The sequence below is a fragment of the Podarcis liolepis genome (genome assembly GCF_965112155.1).
Source record: "Podarcis liolepis genome assembly, chromosome: 10".
NCBI classification, from domain to species: domain Eukaryota; kingdom Metazoa; phylum Chordata; class Lepidosauria; order Squamata; family Lacertidae; genus Podarcis; species Podarcis liolepis.
In genome coordinates this window covers 26,714,688-26,736,572 of record NC_139562.1, presented here as the reverse complement: position 1 = coordinate 26,736,572, position 21,885 = coordinate 26,714,688, and the positions used below count along the sequence as shown (strand labels likewise).

Genomic DNA, 21,885 nt, shown 5'->3' with positions numbered 1-21,885 from the left:
AACACTGTGTGTGCATTACAGAAAACATGCATGCATTAAAGAGAAGTAGGCACAGTATTTTTGGGAAGTGGCTTCCATTTCTTTTTTCTTTATAATTAAATACAATATAAACTACATTATGACAGTTGCTAGAGCAGGCACCATTAATGGTCTTACTTTTTACATGAATTTTTGTTCTCATGCCCTCCTATCAAACTTCAGGAACTTACTTTGAACAACTATTACACGTCACTGTGTACCAAATTCCATTGGTGGGCTTGTTTGGTTATCTAGAATTCATGGTTGAAAAGGAGGAGTTAGCAGCAGCATAATGGCAATTACCAAGGATTGGAGGAGGGCCAGCCCACCCACATTAATGCAATATTCGTGTAGAAATTGGGAAATTGCTGTCACGCTGAAGGAATCAAATCTAGCACTTGTTCAGGAAGGAAGACAAACTGATGCAGTTTTTTTGAAATGTTGAAGATCTTCATTGTGTCTGACAAACTTCAAGACAACACTGAACCCTGTATTTTGTTGATACTTTTGTTTGTTATCAGCTACTGTGTTTTTTTTTTCTTAAATAAAATGTCAGTATCATAATGATCCACGTACAATAAATAATAAAATATAGGACAGAGGCAGAGTAGAATCAGCTTGCAAAAAATTGTGTTTCAGGAAGTACATCCCATCTAAAACATAAAATCACCAATATCTTCCCAAAATATGCTGCCCAATATGGCAGTACATGTGGTTTGGGTAAAATATTAAGTCTGCTCACTATGCTGATTTAAATGCCACTGTGCTCTAGCTGACACATCCTTGATTCACATTGCTTGAGAATCACCTAAGCACCCAGCTCTTCTGCATTAATCCAAAAATACAGTATTGGAATAAGTGGGTGGTATCCAGCGAAACAGACCTAGTAGCAGAAAGAAGTCTGCTTGTGCAACAGAACCCCCCCCCTTTCTCTTGCCACACATCCCCTGCACCCTCCCCAAATCTGTTCTGGAGGTTGGGAGAGACCTCAGAATGGATTTAGGGGACACACAGGGGAAAGACTGGGAGGATAAGTTCCATTGCACAACTAAAAGTCATTGTGTTATAGGATCTACTTCATTGGATACCACCTAGGGTATTTAGAATTAGAAGTTTGAATGGGTAAACTTATTATTTTTCTTCATGGGTATGCCTAGACTTAGAATGTTGTTCCGTTGTTTGTTTACCTCCCACCAGAACCAACACTGTGCTTTTCCAATTGTGTGTGCTTTCATGTGTTAAATTTCCCAGCTAGGGGTGATGCAAAATTTTCTCAACTTTCAAGTCCCAAGGCAAATTCAGCTGTCTTCCTGCATTTACCTTTGGATTTCAGGCCAAGTGCATCCCTTTCTAAGGTTCCTCATTGCTGCTGAAGGGGGGAAAGAATATTCTGGATTGAACTGCAGGAGCCCATTTGGTTTTCTTTAGAGAGCTTTTATAAATGCATCATTTAAAAAATAATAATACCCTTTTCCAATTCTGTGGCAGCTTGAGGTTTGCAGTGGCAGAACACAGTATCTGGTGGAAGAAGGTCAAAGTAGATCAAAGCAGTAAGCAGACAAGAACATGATCTTGGAGAGCTCCAAAGGAGCCATACTGGCTACCTATTAAGGCAACTACAGGAAGTTATTTCTGCAGGGCAATAGAGCCAGACTTAGCCTTGTGTAGGCTGACTATATCAGGAGTGAAATAGGTTCTGCCTCCCTAGAGCTGGCTGAGTGATTTAAAGGACACACACCTTATTCTATAGTCCTTGGCATCCACAGAGCTGGAGATAAAGGTGTACTGCAAAATACAGTGGCAGGTCTGTTTTCTTGGAGAGCCCAGAATTAAGGTACTGATATTGGAGTCCTCCATGCACACTACAAGATCATTGGCCTTGACAAGGTTATTGGTCTTGACAACCCCCTCTAGTGCTATTGCCAGATTAGTGATTTTAAGCAGAGCTCACGTTTCCCCTTCCTGTACAAAGTGGGAGCATGGAATGGTAGACCTTGTTAAACCAGGCTGTTTTAATTCTGCTCACCATCTTGGACATGATAAGTTCTCATGAAGCACATCCTCATGAAGCACATAGTCACTGCTCTTGCAGTGGGAATAACTGTTTCAAATGTTACCAGAGCAATTTGGGATGATGTAACCCAGTCACTCAGTCTCAGTGAGAGTCCTAGAATTGCTATGATAGATCACTGTTGCAAGCATAAGCAATTACATTATATCGATCTTAATATTATGAACATCATGGCACATGCTGAGCCAAAGTGCTGTACAAGTAATTTAGTGAGATAACTATTTGGAGAACTTATAATAAAATTAGCACAAGAGCATTTACATAACAATAAATGCCTGTGTTTCTCTGTGCTGTTACCTCCCTCCAAGGTGAGATTACACATCTTCCACTGAATGCAGGAGTCTATGAATGTTATGGAACTGTGTAAATGTATCTTTGGGTCCTCATAGAGAGTGTTAACACTAGCATAATTTCCATGCTTGTTGCTATTCTCGAAATTAAGGCTTGATAGAATACCATACCAACAGTGGGAAGAAAAACCAAGGTAAAGTTATGGGCCCATTCTATTTTGCATCAGGCAAAGGAATACTTTACATAGAGATGCTATCTCAAAACCCCCAAAGTATACAGCAAATCTGTCAAAACTTAGCTCATAGTGGTAAAGTAGGATGTAGACATTGGGGTACTTTGCACCTATTTGGTTTTTTTTTTTTAATTGAGAATTTCTTTTTGTCATTGATCAGGAGATAGCAGTTTTTAAGTGAGCCACCCTTTTTGTTTGAACTGGGAAACAAGAGGCTCAGAACATATTTAAAAGCTCTAGCAAAAGCTACAGATTTAAACTAGCTTACACAAGACACACTGGTAGGGTATTTCAAAACACCAATGCCAGCACTTTATTCTTGGCTACAGAAAGACCTCATTTGCTTGTATGCAAAGAGAAGACTGGAGGGTGTACCATGTAGTTAAAACCATGCAAATTAAATGCACCTAGGATAGGCATGCTGCAATGGAAAAAATAGTCCTACATTCCCATGACAGCAATGTGATGAAAATGCTCAAAAAGATATGTGAAGAGTGTTGTTCAATATAAACACATGTAAATGATGCACATTATGGCAGAAAAAATCACTGTTTTGTAGCATGCTTGCATGTTTTGTAGCATGCTTGCATGTTTTGTAGCATGTTTCCATGATGTGCTTCATTTACATGTACTCTATAGCATTTGACTCTTCCCACCCGCCACTCCATTTCAAATATTTAAGACTATTCTGTCCTTCCTTCTGATTTTGTACGTGAAGAGGTAAAAAGAGAGGCTGGCTTGGCATCAAAGCTAGAATGCTACATCACTCTAGAGCATTGAGTGCGTATTGGAAATGGAGAGAGCGCTTTCAGATTCTGTCAATAAGTATTGGCATTTTAATTAAAATCTTATTAAGAACAATGAAAACAGTTTATTTCTATTTACTAATAACAAGAGGGTGCTTATTCCCAGATTACTATTTTTAAATGTGTTAAGCATGACTGGGTTTATGTGCCACAGCAAAATATAAGCTATTGCTCATGGTATGAGCCAAATGATTTACTTTACTGGCTGGGGAGACCTACTACTTCTTCTACTACTACTACTGGAAGAAACAAACCACAATACCTGGATTAGCATGGTTTGTTGTACTCCAAACAAATCACATTGATTAACCAAGATTTGTTCTTGGCTTACCGTTGGTGATTTTTCTTGAGCAAAATGTACTGCAATCCATGGTTAAATTACAATGGTTCATTTCCTCCTTAAGCTATTGGGGCTCAGTTACATGGCTCAGTTACACAAATCTTATGTTAAATCACAGAAGTATTCAGAGTCAAAATGCTTGAGAATTGCTTTGAAGATATCTGAAAGTATCTCATTTTAGAGTGTGTGTATTCTTTTGTTTTTACCATGTAGATTCTCTGAAATATGCAACAACTTATCACCAGCTAAATTGACTAGATGAAATCTTTTTCTGTTGTTGACATTGTGTTATTTTGACACCACGCAACAGGAATAGCTTTGTTACTCATATCAATCTTTCTCTATGTCTTTGTACGTTAAGAAAAGAGCTTGGAATAATCCATTATTCCTTAAAGCAGTGCATAAGCCCCAAGGAATTGGTGGAAGTCTAAAAGATAATATTTGATGAATTAGACATCCTAGTACTAGTAATACATATATTTATGATTTGAAAAGAGAATAGTCCTAATCAGGTGTGACATAACTTGGGAGGAATGTCAACCTGCCCAGCATTTCAGGGCCTGTCATGTAACCCAAGGAGGCATTAATGTGGTTCCCACCCAAGCACCAACCAGACCTGAACTATGCTTAGCTTTAATATAAAAAAATTCCTTCCAGTAGCACCTTAAAGACCAACTAAGTTAGTTCTTGGTATGAGCTTTCGTGTGCATGCACACTTCTTCTTCTACTGAAGAAGTGTATCTGAAGAAGTGTGCATGCACACGAAAGCTCATACCAAGAACTAACTTAGTTGGTCTTTAAGGTGCTACTGGAAGGAATTTTTTTATTTTGACTATGGCAGACCAACACGGCTACCTATCTGTAACTGTATGCTTAGCTTTATCAGTGTGGAAGCCTGATGTGCCTTCAGGCCAATGCTTAAGGAACCAATGCTCTAGGCTGCAAGATATAATGCATATACAGTTTCAGCAGCATGGGTGGCTGGTCAAAAGGTGGTGTGTGATTTTCCACCACACTGCACCCCTACACTTTCTGCCTTCTTCTTGTGCATATGAAATACCTTCTCTCATTTTGTAGGATATTGCAGATTTACTACAACTGACCACATTGTAGTGCAACTGTTTGTACTTAAAATGTATTTGGTGTAGATGAGACTCATGAGAATTGACTTTTAACTAATGGAGGATGGTGTATACTAAAGCAGTGCATGTAAAGCTGAATGTTCTGTACAGCAGCCTGTTTTCTTTTTTTAAGATACATTCAAAACTCTTGAAGTGACAGTAGCAATCCCCATTCCCGGATGATATCTTCTCTCTTGAGAGTGGTAACATCAGTTTCCTATATTATGACTTTGGTGTTTTCTTCTCACCTGCTTCTTTTTCTTCTTCTTCTTCTTCTTCACTTTAGATTGAGTTGGCTAGTCATCTTCCTCCTGACCCCACCCTATCCAAGAAATGTTGTAAAAATGAAAATTTAAAATGAACATAATTGCTGTTTTGATTAAAAAATGAAGAAAGCAATTTTAAGTAATGATCCTTTTCATTGAGTGTTTTGTTAATGGCTGTTGTTGAAGGGTAGCAGGAGGTTTATTTTCCAATTTAAATGTCTTACATGTTTTATCAGATTCACTCACCTTTTTTTTTGCAGATCCTTTGTTCTAGTAGAATGTTCTGAATACTACTTTTAACATTTGTTGAGAGTTAAGAACATTAAGGTTTACTACCTTTAACCTTGAGAGAAATTTGCAGTTACCCACAAAGTCAAAGTATTGAGCTTTCCTTTCTGTTACTTTTTTAACTGCTTGGAAGCTAAGCTAGAATTACACTGGAGATGGCAAGTATTGGCTTGGATCCAGAGAATCTTGAGTGGAGCAAGAAAATATCATTACAGTGGACCTTCTGGATACAAACTTAATTCATCTCGAGGGTCTGTACTCACCCCGAAAAGTCCGCATCCAGAGGTGCCACTTCTATGCACGCGCATGCACGGCGCAATAGACCGCTTCTGTGCATGAGCATGCAGCAAAACCCGGAAATATATACGTTCGCAACCCAAAATTACACTACCCAAAGGTAACATAACCCGAGGTACCACTGTACTGTTCCATAAACACTTATGCAAGCTAAATAAGTTTTCTTGCAGCACAATGTATCAGGAGTTGGGATACAGTATGAGACACCAGTAAGCAAGGAAGACACAGGCTGTAACATGTAAACTGAATTAACTATCTCAAGAAGGAGCTTGTGCAAATGGAAGAACTCTGGATCTGGGCCATTTTTCTCACACAGCACTCTTCTGCTAATTCTGAAACTACATTTTCATGTCTTTTGGATCCAAGCCACATCATGCAGGCTTGTTCTCACTTTTTAATGCATTCAGATCTGATTAAGTCCTACAAGTTTCACTTCTGCCCCCACCCCTGCAGTCTGAGAGGGGGAAATAACTTGTTTCACGGTTTCATATATACATTGCAAATTTCCATTTATTTGCAAGTATACATAATGTTAGAAATATTTTCCTTGGATGTGTGAAACTGTGCTACGCCTTATAGGAAGGGTGCCTGATGGAGAACTGGGAACATTTATAAAATGTTAGAGTGCAGTTCCGTTGATTAAATCATCCTTCTCTGAGCAGGTGCCCCTAGATGATAGACTACAACTCCCATCATCCATGACCATTAATTAGTTATCATCTGTAAAATATTGCATCTATTATATTTAATAATAGAATCATCATAGAATCTTAGTATTGTAGAACTGGAAAGAACCCTGAGGGTCATGTAGTCCAACTCTCTGCAATGCAGGAATCTCAGCTAAAGCATCCATGACAGACTGTCATCTAACCTCTGCTTAAAAACCTCCAAGGAAGGAGTGTCCACAACCTTCTAAGGGAGTCTTTTCCACTGTCGAACAGCTCTTACTGATGTTTAGTCGGAACCTCCTTTCTTGCAACTTGAATTCATTGGTTCAGGTCCTACCCTCTAGAGCAGGAGAAAACAAGCTTCCTGCATCTTCCATGTGACAGCCCTTTAGATATTTGAAATTAGCTATTGTAACTCTTCTTAGTCTCTTCTTTTCTGGGCTAAACATACCCAGACCTTTCAACCATTCCTCATAAGGTTGGTTTTCAGACCTTTGATCATGTTGGTTGCCTCTTTGTAGCATTATTTTTTAGTGAAGGAGTTGCAGATTCATATGTTAAAATTCAATGAGAAAAATAGTAATTGGCAAATACACAGGGTTTTAGCCAATGCTAATCCAAATCAGAGTAAGTAATGGACACGATGAACTTTGGTTCATTAATCTCATCATGTCTACTTAAGTATAATTTAGTGATATACAATATACCATTCATGTACTGTGGCAAGGTGAGTTAATGTAGAAACCAGGTAAGCCACAATGCTTATCAGTTTAGTTTTCATAGTAGCTTAAATCCAGGTATTGCCGCTGGTTCAGGTTCTGGATCAAGCAGGTTTTAGTGTCATTTTTAAAACAATATTTGGTCTCAAGATAATACTGAATTAAATCCTTTCCTTGTCATTTAAATTTGGGGATGCAGCTAGTACTTCCTCACAGTCTCTTCCTTTAAGAAAAGAAAAATCTTCTACTAACTTTAAAATCATTTTTCCCCCCTGGCCATAATAAAGCTTCCTATTATTTAATATCAACTGTGGGAGGAGAAAAATAAGAAGGCTGGCTTTATATCCCTCAGATGGTTTCACAAATGGTTTTGTACAAATTGGGTTAGACAGTAGTGCCAATCATAGAATACATATTCCTTCATCTTATCCATTATTGTTTGTTCTGCTGCATTCATAATTCAAATACTTACTGTTTCTTCAAGGCAAGGATGATGAACTGGTTCCTTGAGGGCAGTATTAGACTGTGAGTTTTTGTCGAGATTCTTCAACGGAACCAGAGCATTTGTGGGAAGCATGTAGAGTTCCGGTGTGCTTCAGTGGACACTTTGATGAACTTGTGTATGGGATTCAGGGTTTAGATTTCTGTTCTTGTCCTTGGCAAAGTCACCCTCTTCTGAGTTTACTGCCTTTAGCTTTAACGTCATCATGGAATTGACCTATGGTCCTGGATCACTGTGACGGTGAATGAGATATGCATTTCATGAAATCATAATAAATGTTACATTTAAGATTTAAGGTTCATGATGTGCGGTTTTATTGGCATGCAGTGACAAAATGTGATTGATTTCATGAAGCATTTGAATAATTGTTGATGGTTACATTTAATAAAAAAATCAGAATAAGGCAGATCTTCAGCCCTTACATCTTTCTTTTTAAATCATAATAATAAAAATGCTATGGAATTTTATTCTGATATAAAGTTAAAATTAAAGACTGCAGAAAGAAACAGGACACACAAAAGCACAACAGGATTGCTAATTAAGAGAGAAAGGAAACATTGATTACAATTTTTTGTATATCATGGGAAAGCTTGCAGGACAATTTGAGAAACAGCCTAAAGAAAAGCTCATTACCTATTGAGAGAGTTGTGATGTAAGTTATGAAGCTGAATTGCCCTGGTTCCCACCCTCTGACATGCTACTCAGTCTCTTGGCTTAAAGGAACCCAAAAGCTTCATTTAAGAAATCAGTATGCATTCTCAGCATCAGTTCAAGGATACCCAAATCAATAAACAGTAAGTAAATCTCTAGGATACATGGCTAGGTGTAGCTAAGGTGTTGTCCCAACACTTGGCATGTCCCTCCCTCCCAACTCATTCACCTGGTTCTCATTTCTGCAGGGGAGGGGAGTCTATGCTGGTGCAAATGGTTGTTCATCCTTGGCAATGGGACCTGAGTCCAACCCTCTGAATCTCCTTCAGCCTCCAACCAGACTGGTTGCTTCCTCAGCTACCATGGGAACTTTGTTCTTAGGAGGTGGAGTAAAGACTGGGTCAAACAACTCCCCTTCCTTTCTGTGATGTCCAGCAACAAAGGGGCAGGACAAAATGTGCCACTGCTTGAGTTCCTCCCCACCTCCAAACTGTGAATTATTCTTCCCTTCCTCTTCTAGCAGATCCTGTCAACTGTATCCCAACCTGAGTGGCACCAAGGATCCATGACATGAATAATAGTTGGGGAGGGAGAATGTGCAACTGAACTTTATGCGAATTTGATCAGAAACTTGAAGGTTTTTTAAGTAAGTGATAAAGGGGAAACCATGGCACCATAAAAACATTCTTAAATTGAGATTTATTGCCTGTTCTTGTTGAGTAAGCTTGCACATCATCATAGTCTTCCAAATGTTATTGATCCATTGTTTAGAAGGTTGCTTGGGAATCTTCCAGTGATGTGCTGTACATAGATTTGTTGCTTTATATACAATTGCTTAAGAAGGCCTTTATGCAGGAATCCAGTGTCCTTAGGTTCAAATTTATGCAAAAGCATTACATTGTTCAATTCAGTGTGGATATGTTGGTTCAAAGTATGAAGCAGTCTGTCCGCACCCCTTCCCACAGTAGAGTAATGTACCACCTATTGAAAACTAGATATTAATCTTCCTTTACATTTGTGTTGGTTGGTTGATAAGGTTGTGACACAACACCAATATTAATTTCCCAGAGTTTCACTTCCATCATTCTCCCTTGCCCAGACACTGTCATCCCAAAATGGCATTTAGAGGATATTATAAATAGATGGTATCAAACTTTAACCGAACCTCTATGAAGGATTCAAAATGTATTTTATAAATAAAAAAGTAGGAATTGGTCTTTGTGTTCAATGAGAGTATGCGTAAGAAAGTGATATAGTTGCAAATATCAATACAAATACAGTGAGATTGGTTCAATTTTTTTCAAGACTTTTGCACAGGAGAGAGGCTCCCCTTTATCCATCAAATCAACCAAAGTATAATACTGTTATTTTCAAACAGGAAAGCCTATGGCATTGTTGTATGCTGTAGTTTCTAGAAGGTGCAGCACTGAAATCAGTGGAAGCAGACCAGGAACCAGTTATATTTTTCATTTTACCATTATTCCCATGTAAGTGTGATGTCTTCAGTCACAGAGCATTACAAGGATACACCTAGGTCTGTCACCATGGCTAGCCCATGTTAAGGTATCTGGAGGGTTGTTGTTGTTGTTGCTGCTGCTGTTGTATTTATATCCCAACCTTTTCCCTGAAAGGGACATAAGACAGCTTACAGCCAAACTAGAAAAAAGCTAGGAACATTGGGGGAACAGCATAGTTATCACTGTCTGATATATGTGTGTGCATTGATAGGCTGGGAAGCAATGATCAGTTCCAGAAGAAATCCGGGTTGCTCAGTGGCATAGTACGGTACTCAAAGTGGTACTGCTGGAAGACATTTTGACTGGGGATTGCTGCAAGTATCTCTTTTGAACTTTGGCTTCCACCTTGATCACATAAAAGCTAACAATAACTTGGTTATTGGTCAAGATAGGAGTTTGTATATGAGTTGTTGTTGGCATCTAGCTGTCTCAAGAGACAATGGAGTGCACCTCCAGGAGTGAAGTTAAATCGTTGCATTAGCAGCATTGAAGCAACCTTGCCTGGGCAGTATGTATTGAGGTCCTAGGCTGCCCAGGAGACAAAACTCCATTCTTGGCCTCACTGCTGTGGTCCAAAGGAAAGCAGAGCAATATGTTTGGCTTCAGCTTGACTGCAGGAGTTGCCAGAAAGAGGCATACAAGGTGCCATCCATTCCGGATTTGTATAGGGTTTACTCCTCAGCCTTTTCTTCTCCCCAAAATATCCCACAAGACAGTGGAGGATTAGGATCAGAGTTTTCCTTCTTCTAGATGTGCTACCTTTCCTGGTTGATCCTCACCTGGTTTAGCTGGCTAGTCAAAGCTGTTCTTGGGATGTGGCCTCTGTGAGCTCTCACTTGTGGCTCCTAGAAGTTTGTTGTATGAAGATTGCTTGGAATAAGAGGAGTCCTGACAAGATATTAATCCATATTTTGGCTGTCTGTGATAACCTATTCTCATAGGTGCCAACTATGTGGGCCCATGGGTATTCAGGCACCCACAAATATTAAATGAAGGGGCTAGGTACCCCAAGAATTTCTTTGGCAGATCGTGCGTGCCCTGCAGCATGCACACATGACATCAGCATGCTGTGGTGGATGCACATCACCACATCACCAAGCCCCTGAGATGTGCACGTCACATCAGCACACACCCCCGGACATGTGTGCACCATGTCATCACACACCCCTGCGACATGCAGACATGATGTCAGCACACCCTGGGCACCCACTGTTGCAGGGGCAAGGTGGCACACCTGCCTATTCTAACTTTATTTATTTAGTTTCTGAGGACTTGGAGTTCACATTTGAAGGTACCAAATTGAAGCTGGATATAGTGAAGTTGCAAGTATTACACCTACTCTGTATTTCTTAGGTGTCCCAAGGGCAATGAATTGATCTGACTTGTAGATTTCCTGCAGCATCAAAATATCAGGATGTTACTTAGCAAGGGGGTTGGGCAACCCTCTTGCATCTGACAGGTTTGCAAAACCTTTTACATTGCAGGATACCACTTATGATCTAAAAAAAGAAAGACAGCAATTTGGAATCTTCGCATCACATGAACATTAACATGTTCTCTCTCCTTTTAAGATGCAAACAATTTTCTTACCGCTTATGAATGTTACAAGTTTGAGTCACCAAAATGAGTCTTCATTTTGTGATTAATTTCTAATTTTGGAAATATTTCTTATTTGATTCTGGACAAAGTGTTTAATAAAGAACTTATTTCGTTTGCTTTTTTACTGAAGGGGAGTTTGAGAGGAGTCTCTTTCTATGCTGTTTCAGAGTAAAGATGAATGAATAATCTCACACTGGGTTTTGAATCTGAACACACAGCTTACTGCTTAAACTCTGAATACCTTTAAAACTTCAAGGACAAATTTACACTACAAACATTTATCTGTTTTAGCTGTCATAGCATTTCCCCATAAAATCCTTATAATTGTAGTCTGGTATAATATCAGACCTCTTGTTAGAGATTCGTAGTGCCACTACCCCACTTCAAACTACATGTCCAACTTTCTTAAAGAGGGAATGCCAGTTCCAACAGAATATGTCTGTGTTGTGGATACATCCAGACTTCAGTGATGTAATTTATTAACTTGTTCCAGTTAACTAGAGTAGTGGCATTCTGCATTCATCTGTGGATTACCGGTAATTTTCTTCAAAATCATAAAATTTAGATGTAATTTTTTTTAAGATGCTCTTTTGATAGAAAGGCTTTTGTGTATCATTAAAAAAAGAAATAAAACGAGATGTGCATATTGCATCTACTATATAAGCCAGGAATAAACAATATATATATCTTCAAGATGTTGTGATCTGCAACACCAATGGTCAGGGATGTTGAAAGTTGTAGTCTAGTACACATATGCAGGGCATCATGTTGTCTACTCCTGAATTAAGCAAGCTGTGGCTTCCTAAACCAAGCTAGATTGGTGAGATTACATTCTCTGTATGGATGTTCTGCCTTCCACAGCACACTGTTGTGGATCATAAACAAACAGTTTATTCCATCCTCCTTGGAAGCAGGGACTACGTGGTTCTTTCATATCCTCTCAACATTTGACAAAGGTAAATAGTCAACATATGTCTGATTAAGTGTTCAAGGTATTTGAACAAGCAAGCCACAACAGTATGAACTAATGGCATTTTTCCTCAAGATTTTCTTTGCAAAAAGTTTTAGGATTGAATTCGGTGCAGTTTTGACAACTTGGTATGCATAGTTTTAAAAACTCTTTGTTCCTATTTAAAATAGATATAGTTTGAAGACAATAAGGCACCTTTTTCTAATGTGTGAGATTTCTGCTTCCCTCTTAACAGCAGTATAGTCTGCTAAATAATATGACTCTTAACAGCTAAGTTTTAGCACTGCGATTTTTCCTTTGTCCTTTCAATTTGATATATAACTTGAAATATACTGTATTTAAATGTGATGAGGAGTGATACATAGAATTTCTTCCACCCTTCTCATATTCTGAGGGGTGCGGGGATAGACCAAAATATATATACAGGGTTAGACAAGTAATTAACCTTATCTATATTGCCTGATGTATACCCCCAAGCTTGGAACATACCCTCATTACAGAGGACAGCTTTGCATACTGCATCCAATATATAAGCCAACCATGTTTGCCTTGACCAAGTTGTGCTGGTATATTGGAAACTGCTGAAATACTGTGAATGGTTTGGGGAGAATGCAAGCTGAACTTTTGATGCAAGAAGAGCTTTTCCTATTACAGCTATTGACATTCACTGCTGGTAGGCCTTGTAATGAACTTAGCAGTCCTGAATACAGCCGTGTGAAACTTGGATTGTGCGTGTGTGTTTTGCTACTCTTCTTGTTTTGACTCTGTGTGTTTGTGTGTTTTGCCTGACTCAGAGCTGAAATAATGCAGAAACATAGAGTATCTCCTACCCACCCCAACTCTTTTGCAGCTTCCACCTGAAAGCACAAATCCCTGTCTGGCAACCATGGGGAAGAAAAGATTAATCCTGGAGGCTGAGCTTGATTTCACCCAAAGAAAGCTGGGCTAAAGTCAAAGCCGAGCTAAATTCAAAGTACATGCCTTGTCTGATTCAAGGTTCATCTTGAAAGCACCACTGAGTTTAGCATGCAAGGGAGCCAATCTCTTACAGCTATGATCCAGAAATGGTTTTAAAGACCATATGAGAGACAATCCAATAGAAAATGCATAGATAAGGAAAGCTTACAAATAGTAAATTGAGTTGATCAATACTTGTTAGTGGTGCATATCCCACTTTTGGAAGGGTATCTGTCTTGTGGAAAGACTGTTGAAAGGAAAATAGAAATAATAGCAAAGCTAAGGTATTTTTAAAGTAGCTAATGCCTTAGGTGTACATCTGCAAAAAGGACAGAGTGTATCTATGTATTAAAAAAAGGCATAAAATAAAATGACATTTCAAGTTTCTGTGAGGGCTGCTTGACCTGTTGCTGTGAAAACTGGGTACCCACAGTACAGTCTTGCCTGCTTGCAAATACCCATGCCACATTCAAGAGTTCGTTTTATAACAAATGAAATACAGAAAACATTTTTACTTAACAGAGTTACTTACTTTTTAAATAAATTGACTCTCATATCGCTAGGAACCTCCAAGACTGTTGTTATTCTCTTAAATAACATCGGTAAATATACGAAGAGTGAAATGTAATCATTCACCACTCTAGCCAGTGAAATCATGGGAAAATTGATAGGCTTTAAAGTATACTTGAAAGGTATATCAGTTAAGAAGTAAAGTAAATAACTGGGTTTTAATACAAAGTGGATGAATGTATAACAAATTCGACTCAATACAGTGTGTCACACATGAATGAAATTACTGATTCCATTTTAGAAAATATTACAATGCTTTCTGTAGCATTTTAATGCACAAATTAATGTACAGTGGTACCTCGGTTTAAGAACAGCCCTGTTTACGAACTATTCAGTTTAAGAACTCCGCAAAACCGGAAGTAGTGTCCCAGTTTGCGAACTTTACCTCTGTCTAAGAACGGAATCCGAATGGTGGAAGGGCACCAGCATGGGAGGCCTCATTAGGGAAAGCATGCCTCAGTTTAAGAATGGTTTCAGTTTAAGAACGGACTTCTTGAACGGATTAAGTTCGTAAACCGAGGTACCACTGTATTACATTAACAGCTATTGCAGAATGTGTTGCAGTAGCTCTGATCAACTTTTGATACCATCAATGATGGTATTCTCCTGGACTATCTCCTGGAGATGGGTATTGCGGGGGGGGGGGGCTGTTCTTTGGTAGTTCCATCTTATCTCCAGGGGTGGTAGAATTGGATGGGTGCTTCTTGGTCTCCTGGCTTTTTAGCTATAGGGTGTCACAAGGCATTGTATTGTCTCTGATGCTATTTAACATCCACATGGAGCAGTCTTTAGGAGTTTGGGAGGAATATGCTGATGATACCCAACTCCATTTCTCTTTCATGTCTGAATTGGGAATGACTGAGAAGGCCCTGGATGAGGCCAAAGAAACTGAGTCTAAATACTGGTAAGATGGAGGCACTGTGGAGGAATAGTTCCCAGCTCCAGGAAGTTGGTATGTTACCTCCCCTGGAATGGGGCTGCTCCTGAATCCAGCTCTGTTACTGGAGATGCTGGTATTCTCAGTGTCTAGGGGTGCCTTTTACCAACTTGGGTTGATACGACAACTACAACTGTTCCTAGATCAGGATAGCTTGACAACAGTTGTCCATTCTCTGATAACCTCACGGTTCAATTAGTCCAATGCACCCTATGATTAGAAGGCTGAATCTGGTGCAGAACAGGGCTCCTAGGTTGCTTGTGCAGGCAAGCTGCCACCATCATATAACACCCTGCTTTCAGGATTTGCACTAGGTGCCAATCTGCTACTGGGCTGAGTTCAACATTCTGGCACTAGCAGAGAAGTCTCAAGACCAAGTTCCTTGAGAGAGCACCTTATGCCTTACAGCCAGTAGATCACTGCTGTCTGTGGGAAAGTCTCTTCTGCAAGTTTCAAAGATCTCAGAAACCTGTTTCACAATAACTCAGAGCAGGGCTTGTAATATAGTTGCCCCATTCTGTGGAATGGCAGTCCTGTCAAGGTACAACAGGTGCCCACTATATGCACTTTTCTGAAGCAATTGAAGACATTTGTGTTCTGACAGGCTTTTCTAGCTGGATAAATGGGTCTTTACCCCAAGTATCTATTTTGTATGGTTTTAGTCTTGATTTAAATATATTTGTTGTGGTTTTCATGCCTCGTTTTTAATTATCTTTAGTGTAAATAGCCTTGAGACTTTTTTTTTAAGAAGGCAGTTAATAAATAATTGATAATAATGATGATGATGATGATGATGATGATGATGATGATGATAGTAGTGCCAGTGTGGTGTAGTGGTTAAGAGCGGTAGTCTCGTAATCTGGGGAACCGGGTTCGCATCTCTGCTCCTCCACATGCAGCTGCTGGGTGACCTTGGGCCAGTCACACTTCTTTGAAGTCTCTCAGCCCCACTCACCTCACAGAGTGTTTGCTGTGGGGGAGGAAGGGAAAGGAGAATGTTAGCCGCTTTGAGACTCCTTAAAGGGAGTGAAAGGCGGGATATCAAATCCAAACTCTTCTTCTTCTACTACTTACTATATTTTTATAGCAGCCACAGCCCACAAGGTGGGTTTAAATGTTTTAAATAGACTGCATCTGTGAAAATCATTTTGTGGTGGGATTACTTGTATTCATACAAGAGCTATGCCCAAGCTGTTGATTCTGGATGAGTGCAAGTGCCACAGCAGTGCTAAGGAGCAAACCGAAATGGTGAAGTGTAAAGGGCCCTAAAAGGCTACCTTACACTTCAGTTTTACATTTCACAGTAACTGATCTGAAATCAGAACGGAACACAAGACTTAACAAGAAATTGCTTTTTGTTGCAGATTCCTGGCACGTGAACCTGAATGGCTTACATATTTGTAAATGATTGCCACATTCACATGTTTTCATTGAATATCCGAAGCATGTTAAGTGCACACCTAGAAAGCATTGTGTATGAAGCAACTCTTAGAGAACATTGTTGCTTACTACTACTGATTGCTACTGCTTCTGACTCTTCCGCTTTCAGGCTGCTGCTGGTGTACCTGCTGCTCTTTGGAAGCAGAGGCGGCAGAACAGGTGGCCCTGTTTTATCTACCCAGGAATACCACCTGTGCAGAGACATCAAGGAGAATGGAGGTTTCTTTATTTTCAAAGGGCAGCGTAAAATGGTTGCTTTTTTTTATAAAATGTATGTCGCGTGTAACTGATATGATAAGATACGCTATTGATTTATGCTCTTTCATGATGCTTCTAAGGAACACATTTATTGTTTTTGACATTTTACAGAATACTGAAATTGGGACTGTGTTTTTGCAGTGTGTGTGGCCTATTTTTGCCCGTGTTTTTGCAGGGACTGTTGGAGGAGTCTAACTCCAACAGAGAATGGCAGGGTGCTAATGTGCACTTCCTTCTCTTTATTTCAGGGAATATGTGGGAGACTGTGGACTTCATGCTTCCGACATAGGAACAGAACCAGATTAGGAATCTCCACTTCTGAGAGAATGCTGGGAATCTGCAGAGGGCGACGGAAATTCCTGGCTGCCTCTCTGACTCTCCTTTTTGTTCCTGCTGTAACCTGGATTTACCTGTTTGCTGGGAGCTTTGAAGGTAAGAGGAAAAAGCCTGTCTAATATTGATGGGTTTGGGGAGCTGATGAGTTTGGGGACTTTTGTTGCTGTCATTTTAGATCTAGCAGTATTTGGACAGATGGGATGAAGTTGTCATCTGTTGCCTCCCCCATTTCCCCACCCACTATAAAAGGGGGGGGGGAGGCGATGCTGTCTCTTCACCCTGACATTTTCAATATCTATTTTCCAGACCTCCTAGTTAGCTAACTTCTGTGGTTGTGCCTATTTTGAGGTTTGTAGCATAAACTGATTTATTAGAACCATAGACTGATTTTATATATATCACCTTCCTTCAGCAACAGTATTTGTTTATCTGTCTATTTGTGCAGACTGCCAGTTGAACCCCAGTACAATACAAGCTGTTTGCCTTCAACTAGGAGTAAAAGACCAGTTTTTGCTTCCCATCTCCACACAGTTAACTATTTATGATCTGAGCAGTGTTTGAAACAGAGCAACATTTTTAGAGTGATTTTTTTCCTCTTCATAAATGCACGTCCCCTGCAACTGGCAGTTCAGAGCTGGTGGCAGCATTGCTGGAAGCAATCGGAGTACATTTCATGATTCAAACTCTGTGCTTGGAAAAATGAAGAAAAATAAATCTACGTTTTAGTGGAGGTCTGATAAAAGGATTGCCTGATATAAATTGATTTTTTTCTTGCAACTTGTTGGGGGAAAGGGAGATTCTGCACTTCACAAAGAACATCAAAACAAAATCTATTTATTTTTATACCACCATTTGCACAAGTCACAGTGTGGTTTACAGTAAAAATAACAAGTAAATAAGAATGCATTAAACCCATAAGAATTGCAATATATTAACAACAACAACAACAACAGCTTATTTTTTTTCTACACTGCCCATCTGACTGGGTTGCCCCAGATATTCTGGTTAGGTTCCTACATAATATACAGGTAAAAAAGGTAAATGACCCCTGGACGGTTAAGTCCAGTCAAAAGCAACTATGGGGTGTGGCAGTCATCTCACTTCAGGTCAAGGGAGCCAGCATTTGTCCACAGACAGCTTTCCAGGTCATGTCGCCAGCATTACTAAACTGCTTCTGGCGCAACAGAACACCGTGATAGAAGCTAGAGTGCATGGAAATGCTGTTTACCTTCCCGCCGCAGTGGTATATATTTATTTACATGCACTGATGTGCTTTCAAACTGCTAGGTTGGCAGAAGCTGGGACAGAGCAACAGAAGCTCGACCCGTCATGCAGATTCAAGCTGCTGACCTTCAAACTGGCACACCCAAGAGGCTCAGTGGTTTAGACCACAGCCCCACCCGCGTCCCCTACATAATATACAAAAACACAGCAACAAAACAACAGAACATCACACATTAAAAGTGTTCCAAACCAGGGCTGTCTTCAGATGTCTATGGAAGATAGTATAATTATTTATCCCTTTGACATCTGATGGGAAAGTGTTTCATAGGGTGGGTGTCACAATCGAGAAGGCACTCTGTCTGATTCCCTATAACTTCACTTCTCACAATGAGGGAATCACTGGAAGGCTCTTGGAGCTAGACCTCAGTGCCCAGGCTAAATCATGGGTGTGGAGACCTCCTTCAGGTATACAGCACTGAAGCCATTAAGGGCTTTAAAGGTCTACATATACACAAACACTTAAAACACATGCAACAACAAATTACTGAATGCTATTGCTATTAGTAGTTGTCAATTAAGTCCTTTCCTCCTCCATATACCCTCTGAAAAAGATGTGTCTTGACCAACTACCTGAAGTTATAAAGAAGTTGTAGGCTCACAGGATGAAACAACCCTGGTTCATGCTTCTCTTACTGAGGTTAACACTGTACAGCGGGGGTGTGTGGGGGTGTGGCTAACCTATGGCCGTCCAGTGGTCAGCAATGATGGGAGATGTAGGTAAGCAACTTCTGGAGTACTATAGATTCCAGCCAATGGAATGTCACACTCTCTGCTGATGTTTCTGCTGATGTTGTCATTGCAGATGTCGACATATGCTTACATAGGCAAGTATTTAGTTAATTACAACTTGGCTGTCCCATAGTCATTGCATAAGTGCTTTCTAGAATAAAACATTAATGGAAGAGTGAGAAATTGGCTACTTGAAATCAGAATGGCTTTTGCATGCTGAAGAGTTTTGATTTCTCCCCTGCCCCTCCTTGCTCTATAATTCAAAGCTCTCCTTTTTTTTAAAAAAAAAAAAGGTGAATTACATTCCAAATTATTACTTCCTATCTTCTGTCTTACAGTCCAGATGTAGATAATCCCATCTCCCAGTTGCTTAGAGGCATTTACGAATCTGGAGTGTGTCATGCAACAGGTGTCTGGCCCTTTCCTCCCACCCCACCCCCAAAGTAAATGCAAGAGCAGCAGGCAATCAAACAGCTTGAGGACAGCAGCTTAGATAGGAAGATAGTTTGTCCAGGTTTGTGTCTCCTAAGCATTCAAAAGATGAGCATGGTGGGTTTGAAAGACCCAGTTCAGTAGTAAAAGTACGTTTTGAATTCCAGAGGTCCTATGCTCAGTCTCTCACACCTGCAGGAAGGGTTGGAAAAGGCTCTTGTTTGAAACCCTGGAGAGCTGATGGCATTGTGTAGACAATGCAGAGGTAGATGGGCCAGTGGTTGGCATCTGTAAAGAAGCTTCCTGTCTGTCTCTCCCTTCCCCATACATTGTGCTGTCTTACTTGGTATAAGGAAGCTTCTCACCTGCACCCACACCATAGAATCTTAGAATCATAGATTTGGAAGGGACCCTGAGGGTCATCCATTCCAACCCCCTACAATGCAGGGATATGCAGCTGTTCCTTACAGGGATCAAACTTGCAGTCTTGGTATTATCAGCACCACATGTGTGTTGTTGCATTTGTGGTGTCTAAGAAGATATCCCATTATTTAGAAAATGATTTGTAGGGAGGTTTTTTGAGTTTTAAAAAACCTTCTGCAATATCGAATGTTACAACAATACAAAATTGTTCTAATTACAAAGAAAGGGGGAGGTATTCACCAATAAATTGCACTGCTTACAAAATAAACATAAAATAGCTCTTTTGGTTTTAACATTGTACTCCAGGCTTCATTATCATTTCAGCAAGCAACGTAAACAACAACATAGCAAATGCAAAATACAAGTAAAGAGTTTCTCAACAAAATAGAAAAATAATAACAAATAATTTTTAAAAAGAAAGGAAAAAGAGAACTAATTAGCTCTTGAGCCATTATTTGCCAAACAAATGAATCCAATAACTATCTTAATATATATATATCTGGATATATAGACAGTGAACTTGAAAGAGATCTAATTACCCTAATAAAACCAACCAGTGATTAAGAAACACAAATAATACCTGGATGGCATTTTAACAGTTTTTTCAACACTGAGATAGTGTTCTCATTTTAAACCTTTCCCATGCATTGTTCAGCTTTCCTTTGGACCACATCAGTGAGGCTGAGAAGGCGGGGGGGGGTGTCTTGTCTTTTGGGCAGCCCAGGACCTCCATACGCACTGCCCAGGCTTGCACCCCAGAAAGGTCACTTCAGTGCTCCTAACGCAGCAGAAACATTGTGGGAGGCAACAGTTACAAGTTAATGGTCTCTGCAGCCACAGCAGGCGCTGTGATTCTCCAGCAGTTTGATTTCACCCTCAGAGGCGCACTAATGGTCTGTCGAGCCAGATGGATGCCTACAATACACAATTCCATCAGCCACATCCAGCATGGCTAATGATCAGTTGTGTTGGGAGTTAAAATCAAACAATATCTGGAGGGTCACAGGCTGCCCATCCTTGCGGTAATCACTGCCTCTTCCAGTACATACCAGTAACATAAGTTTTGTGGCCATAGTCAGTAACTAGTTTTTTTCTGGAGGGACACTTCAAATGCAGAGTGAGAGTACATGGGTCAGCAAAGTGATCTTCTACCATGTTCTGTTATGACAATTATATTTTTTCCTATCTCCTACCTTTAGTTGGGCAACTAGGAAACTGGCTTTGGCTTTGACAGAGGACACCAGCTTCTGAACAGTGGTTTTAGGACTTAATTGTCCATTTGCTTACCCCAGTTTTCAAGCCTTCCTTACATTGGCAGACTCCGAATAGACAATCTCAGCTTCCCTACCCCCTTCCTTTCTTTTCCTTTATTTCTTGCAGAAGTGGCTGTTTCCTTTATAGGCTGGGGGATTTAAATTTTCCGATCTTACAATTCAGCACCTCAAAACCCAAAGGAGATGAAGGACTCTCATCTGTTTAGCTAACATCTTGAAAGACAAAGCTAATACTGAAGCATGAAAAAGAGAATGAGGTTTATTCCCCGGTGCATACATAAGCAATATTTGAATGAGCAGTGATTCAAAAGTAACTTTAGTTTCTGTCAGATTGAGAGAGGAACTGAGATGTCTTGCCAAGACTAAAACACTGATCTCATATAACCTTATTCCCCCTCCACCTGGGAATTGCCTGTGGTCACTGTTCTTGCAACAGAACAGGCTTTCACAGCTTCTGTGACTCCCCTGGATGAATGCAACCCAACAGCCATGTGATAGTCTGCAAGGAACTAGATAACCCCAACCCCAATTTTGTAATTCTAGGCAGGTAGCAAAACCATAAATTTAATTGCCACTAATTCCCAACCTGACAGATGACACTATTTTAACTGATGGGCTGCATTTGACTTGGTAAGTCACACATTGTGCTGGTCTGCTTTAGAAGAAGGAAAATTGCATGATCCTTAGTTTGAAGTAATGAATACATGAGGCTGCTTCACACCAAATGAGACCTTTGGCCCATTCAGTATCATCTACTATGCCTTGCAGTGGCTGTCCAAGGTCGTGGAAACTCTCAACACCTGCCCTGATCCTTTGTAACTGGAGGTACAAGGGACTCAACCTAGCACCTTCTCTATGCAGAGCATGTGCTCTGTCACTGAGCCAAGGT

At 40.0% G+C, this 21,885-nt stretch overlaps 1 protein-coding gene across 1 annotated transcript in view; it reads left to right on the top strand.

The window, feature by feature from the left end:
* LARGE1 (LARGE xylosyl- and glucuronyltransferase 1) overlaps positions 1-21,885 on the top strand; it is a 317,228-nt gene that overhangs the window by 63,324 nt on the left and 232,019 nt on the right. Inside the window, exon 2 of the mRNA XM_083462155.1 lies at positions 16,767-16,950. Coding sequence (XP_083318281.1) covers positions 16,845-16,950 — 106 coding nt within the window. The 5' untranslated portion in view covers positions 16,767-16,844. The remainder of the gene's footprint in view (positions 1-16,766; positions 16,951-21,885) is intronic.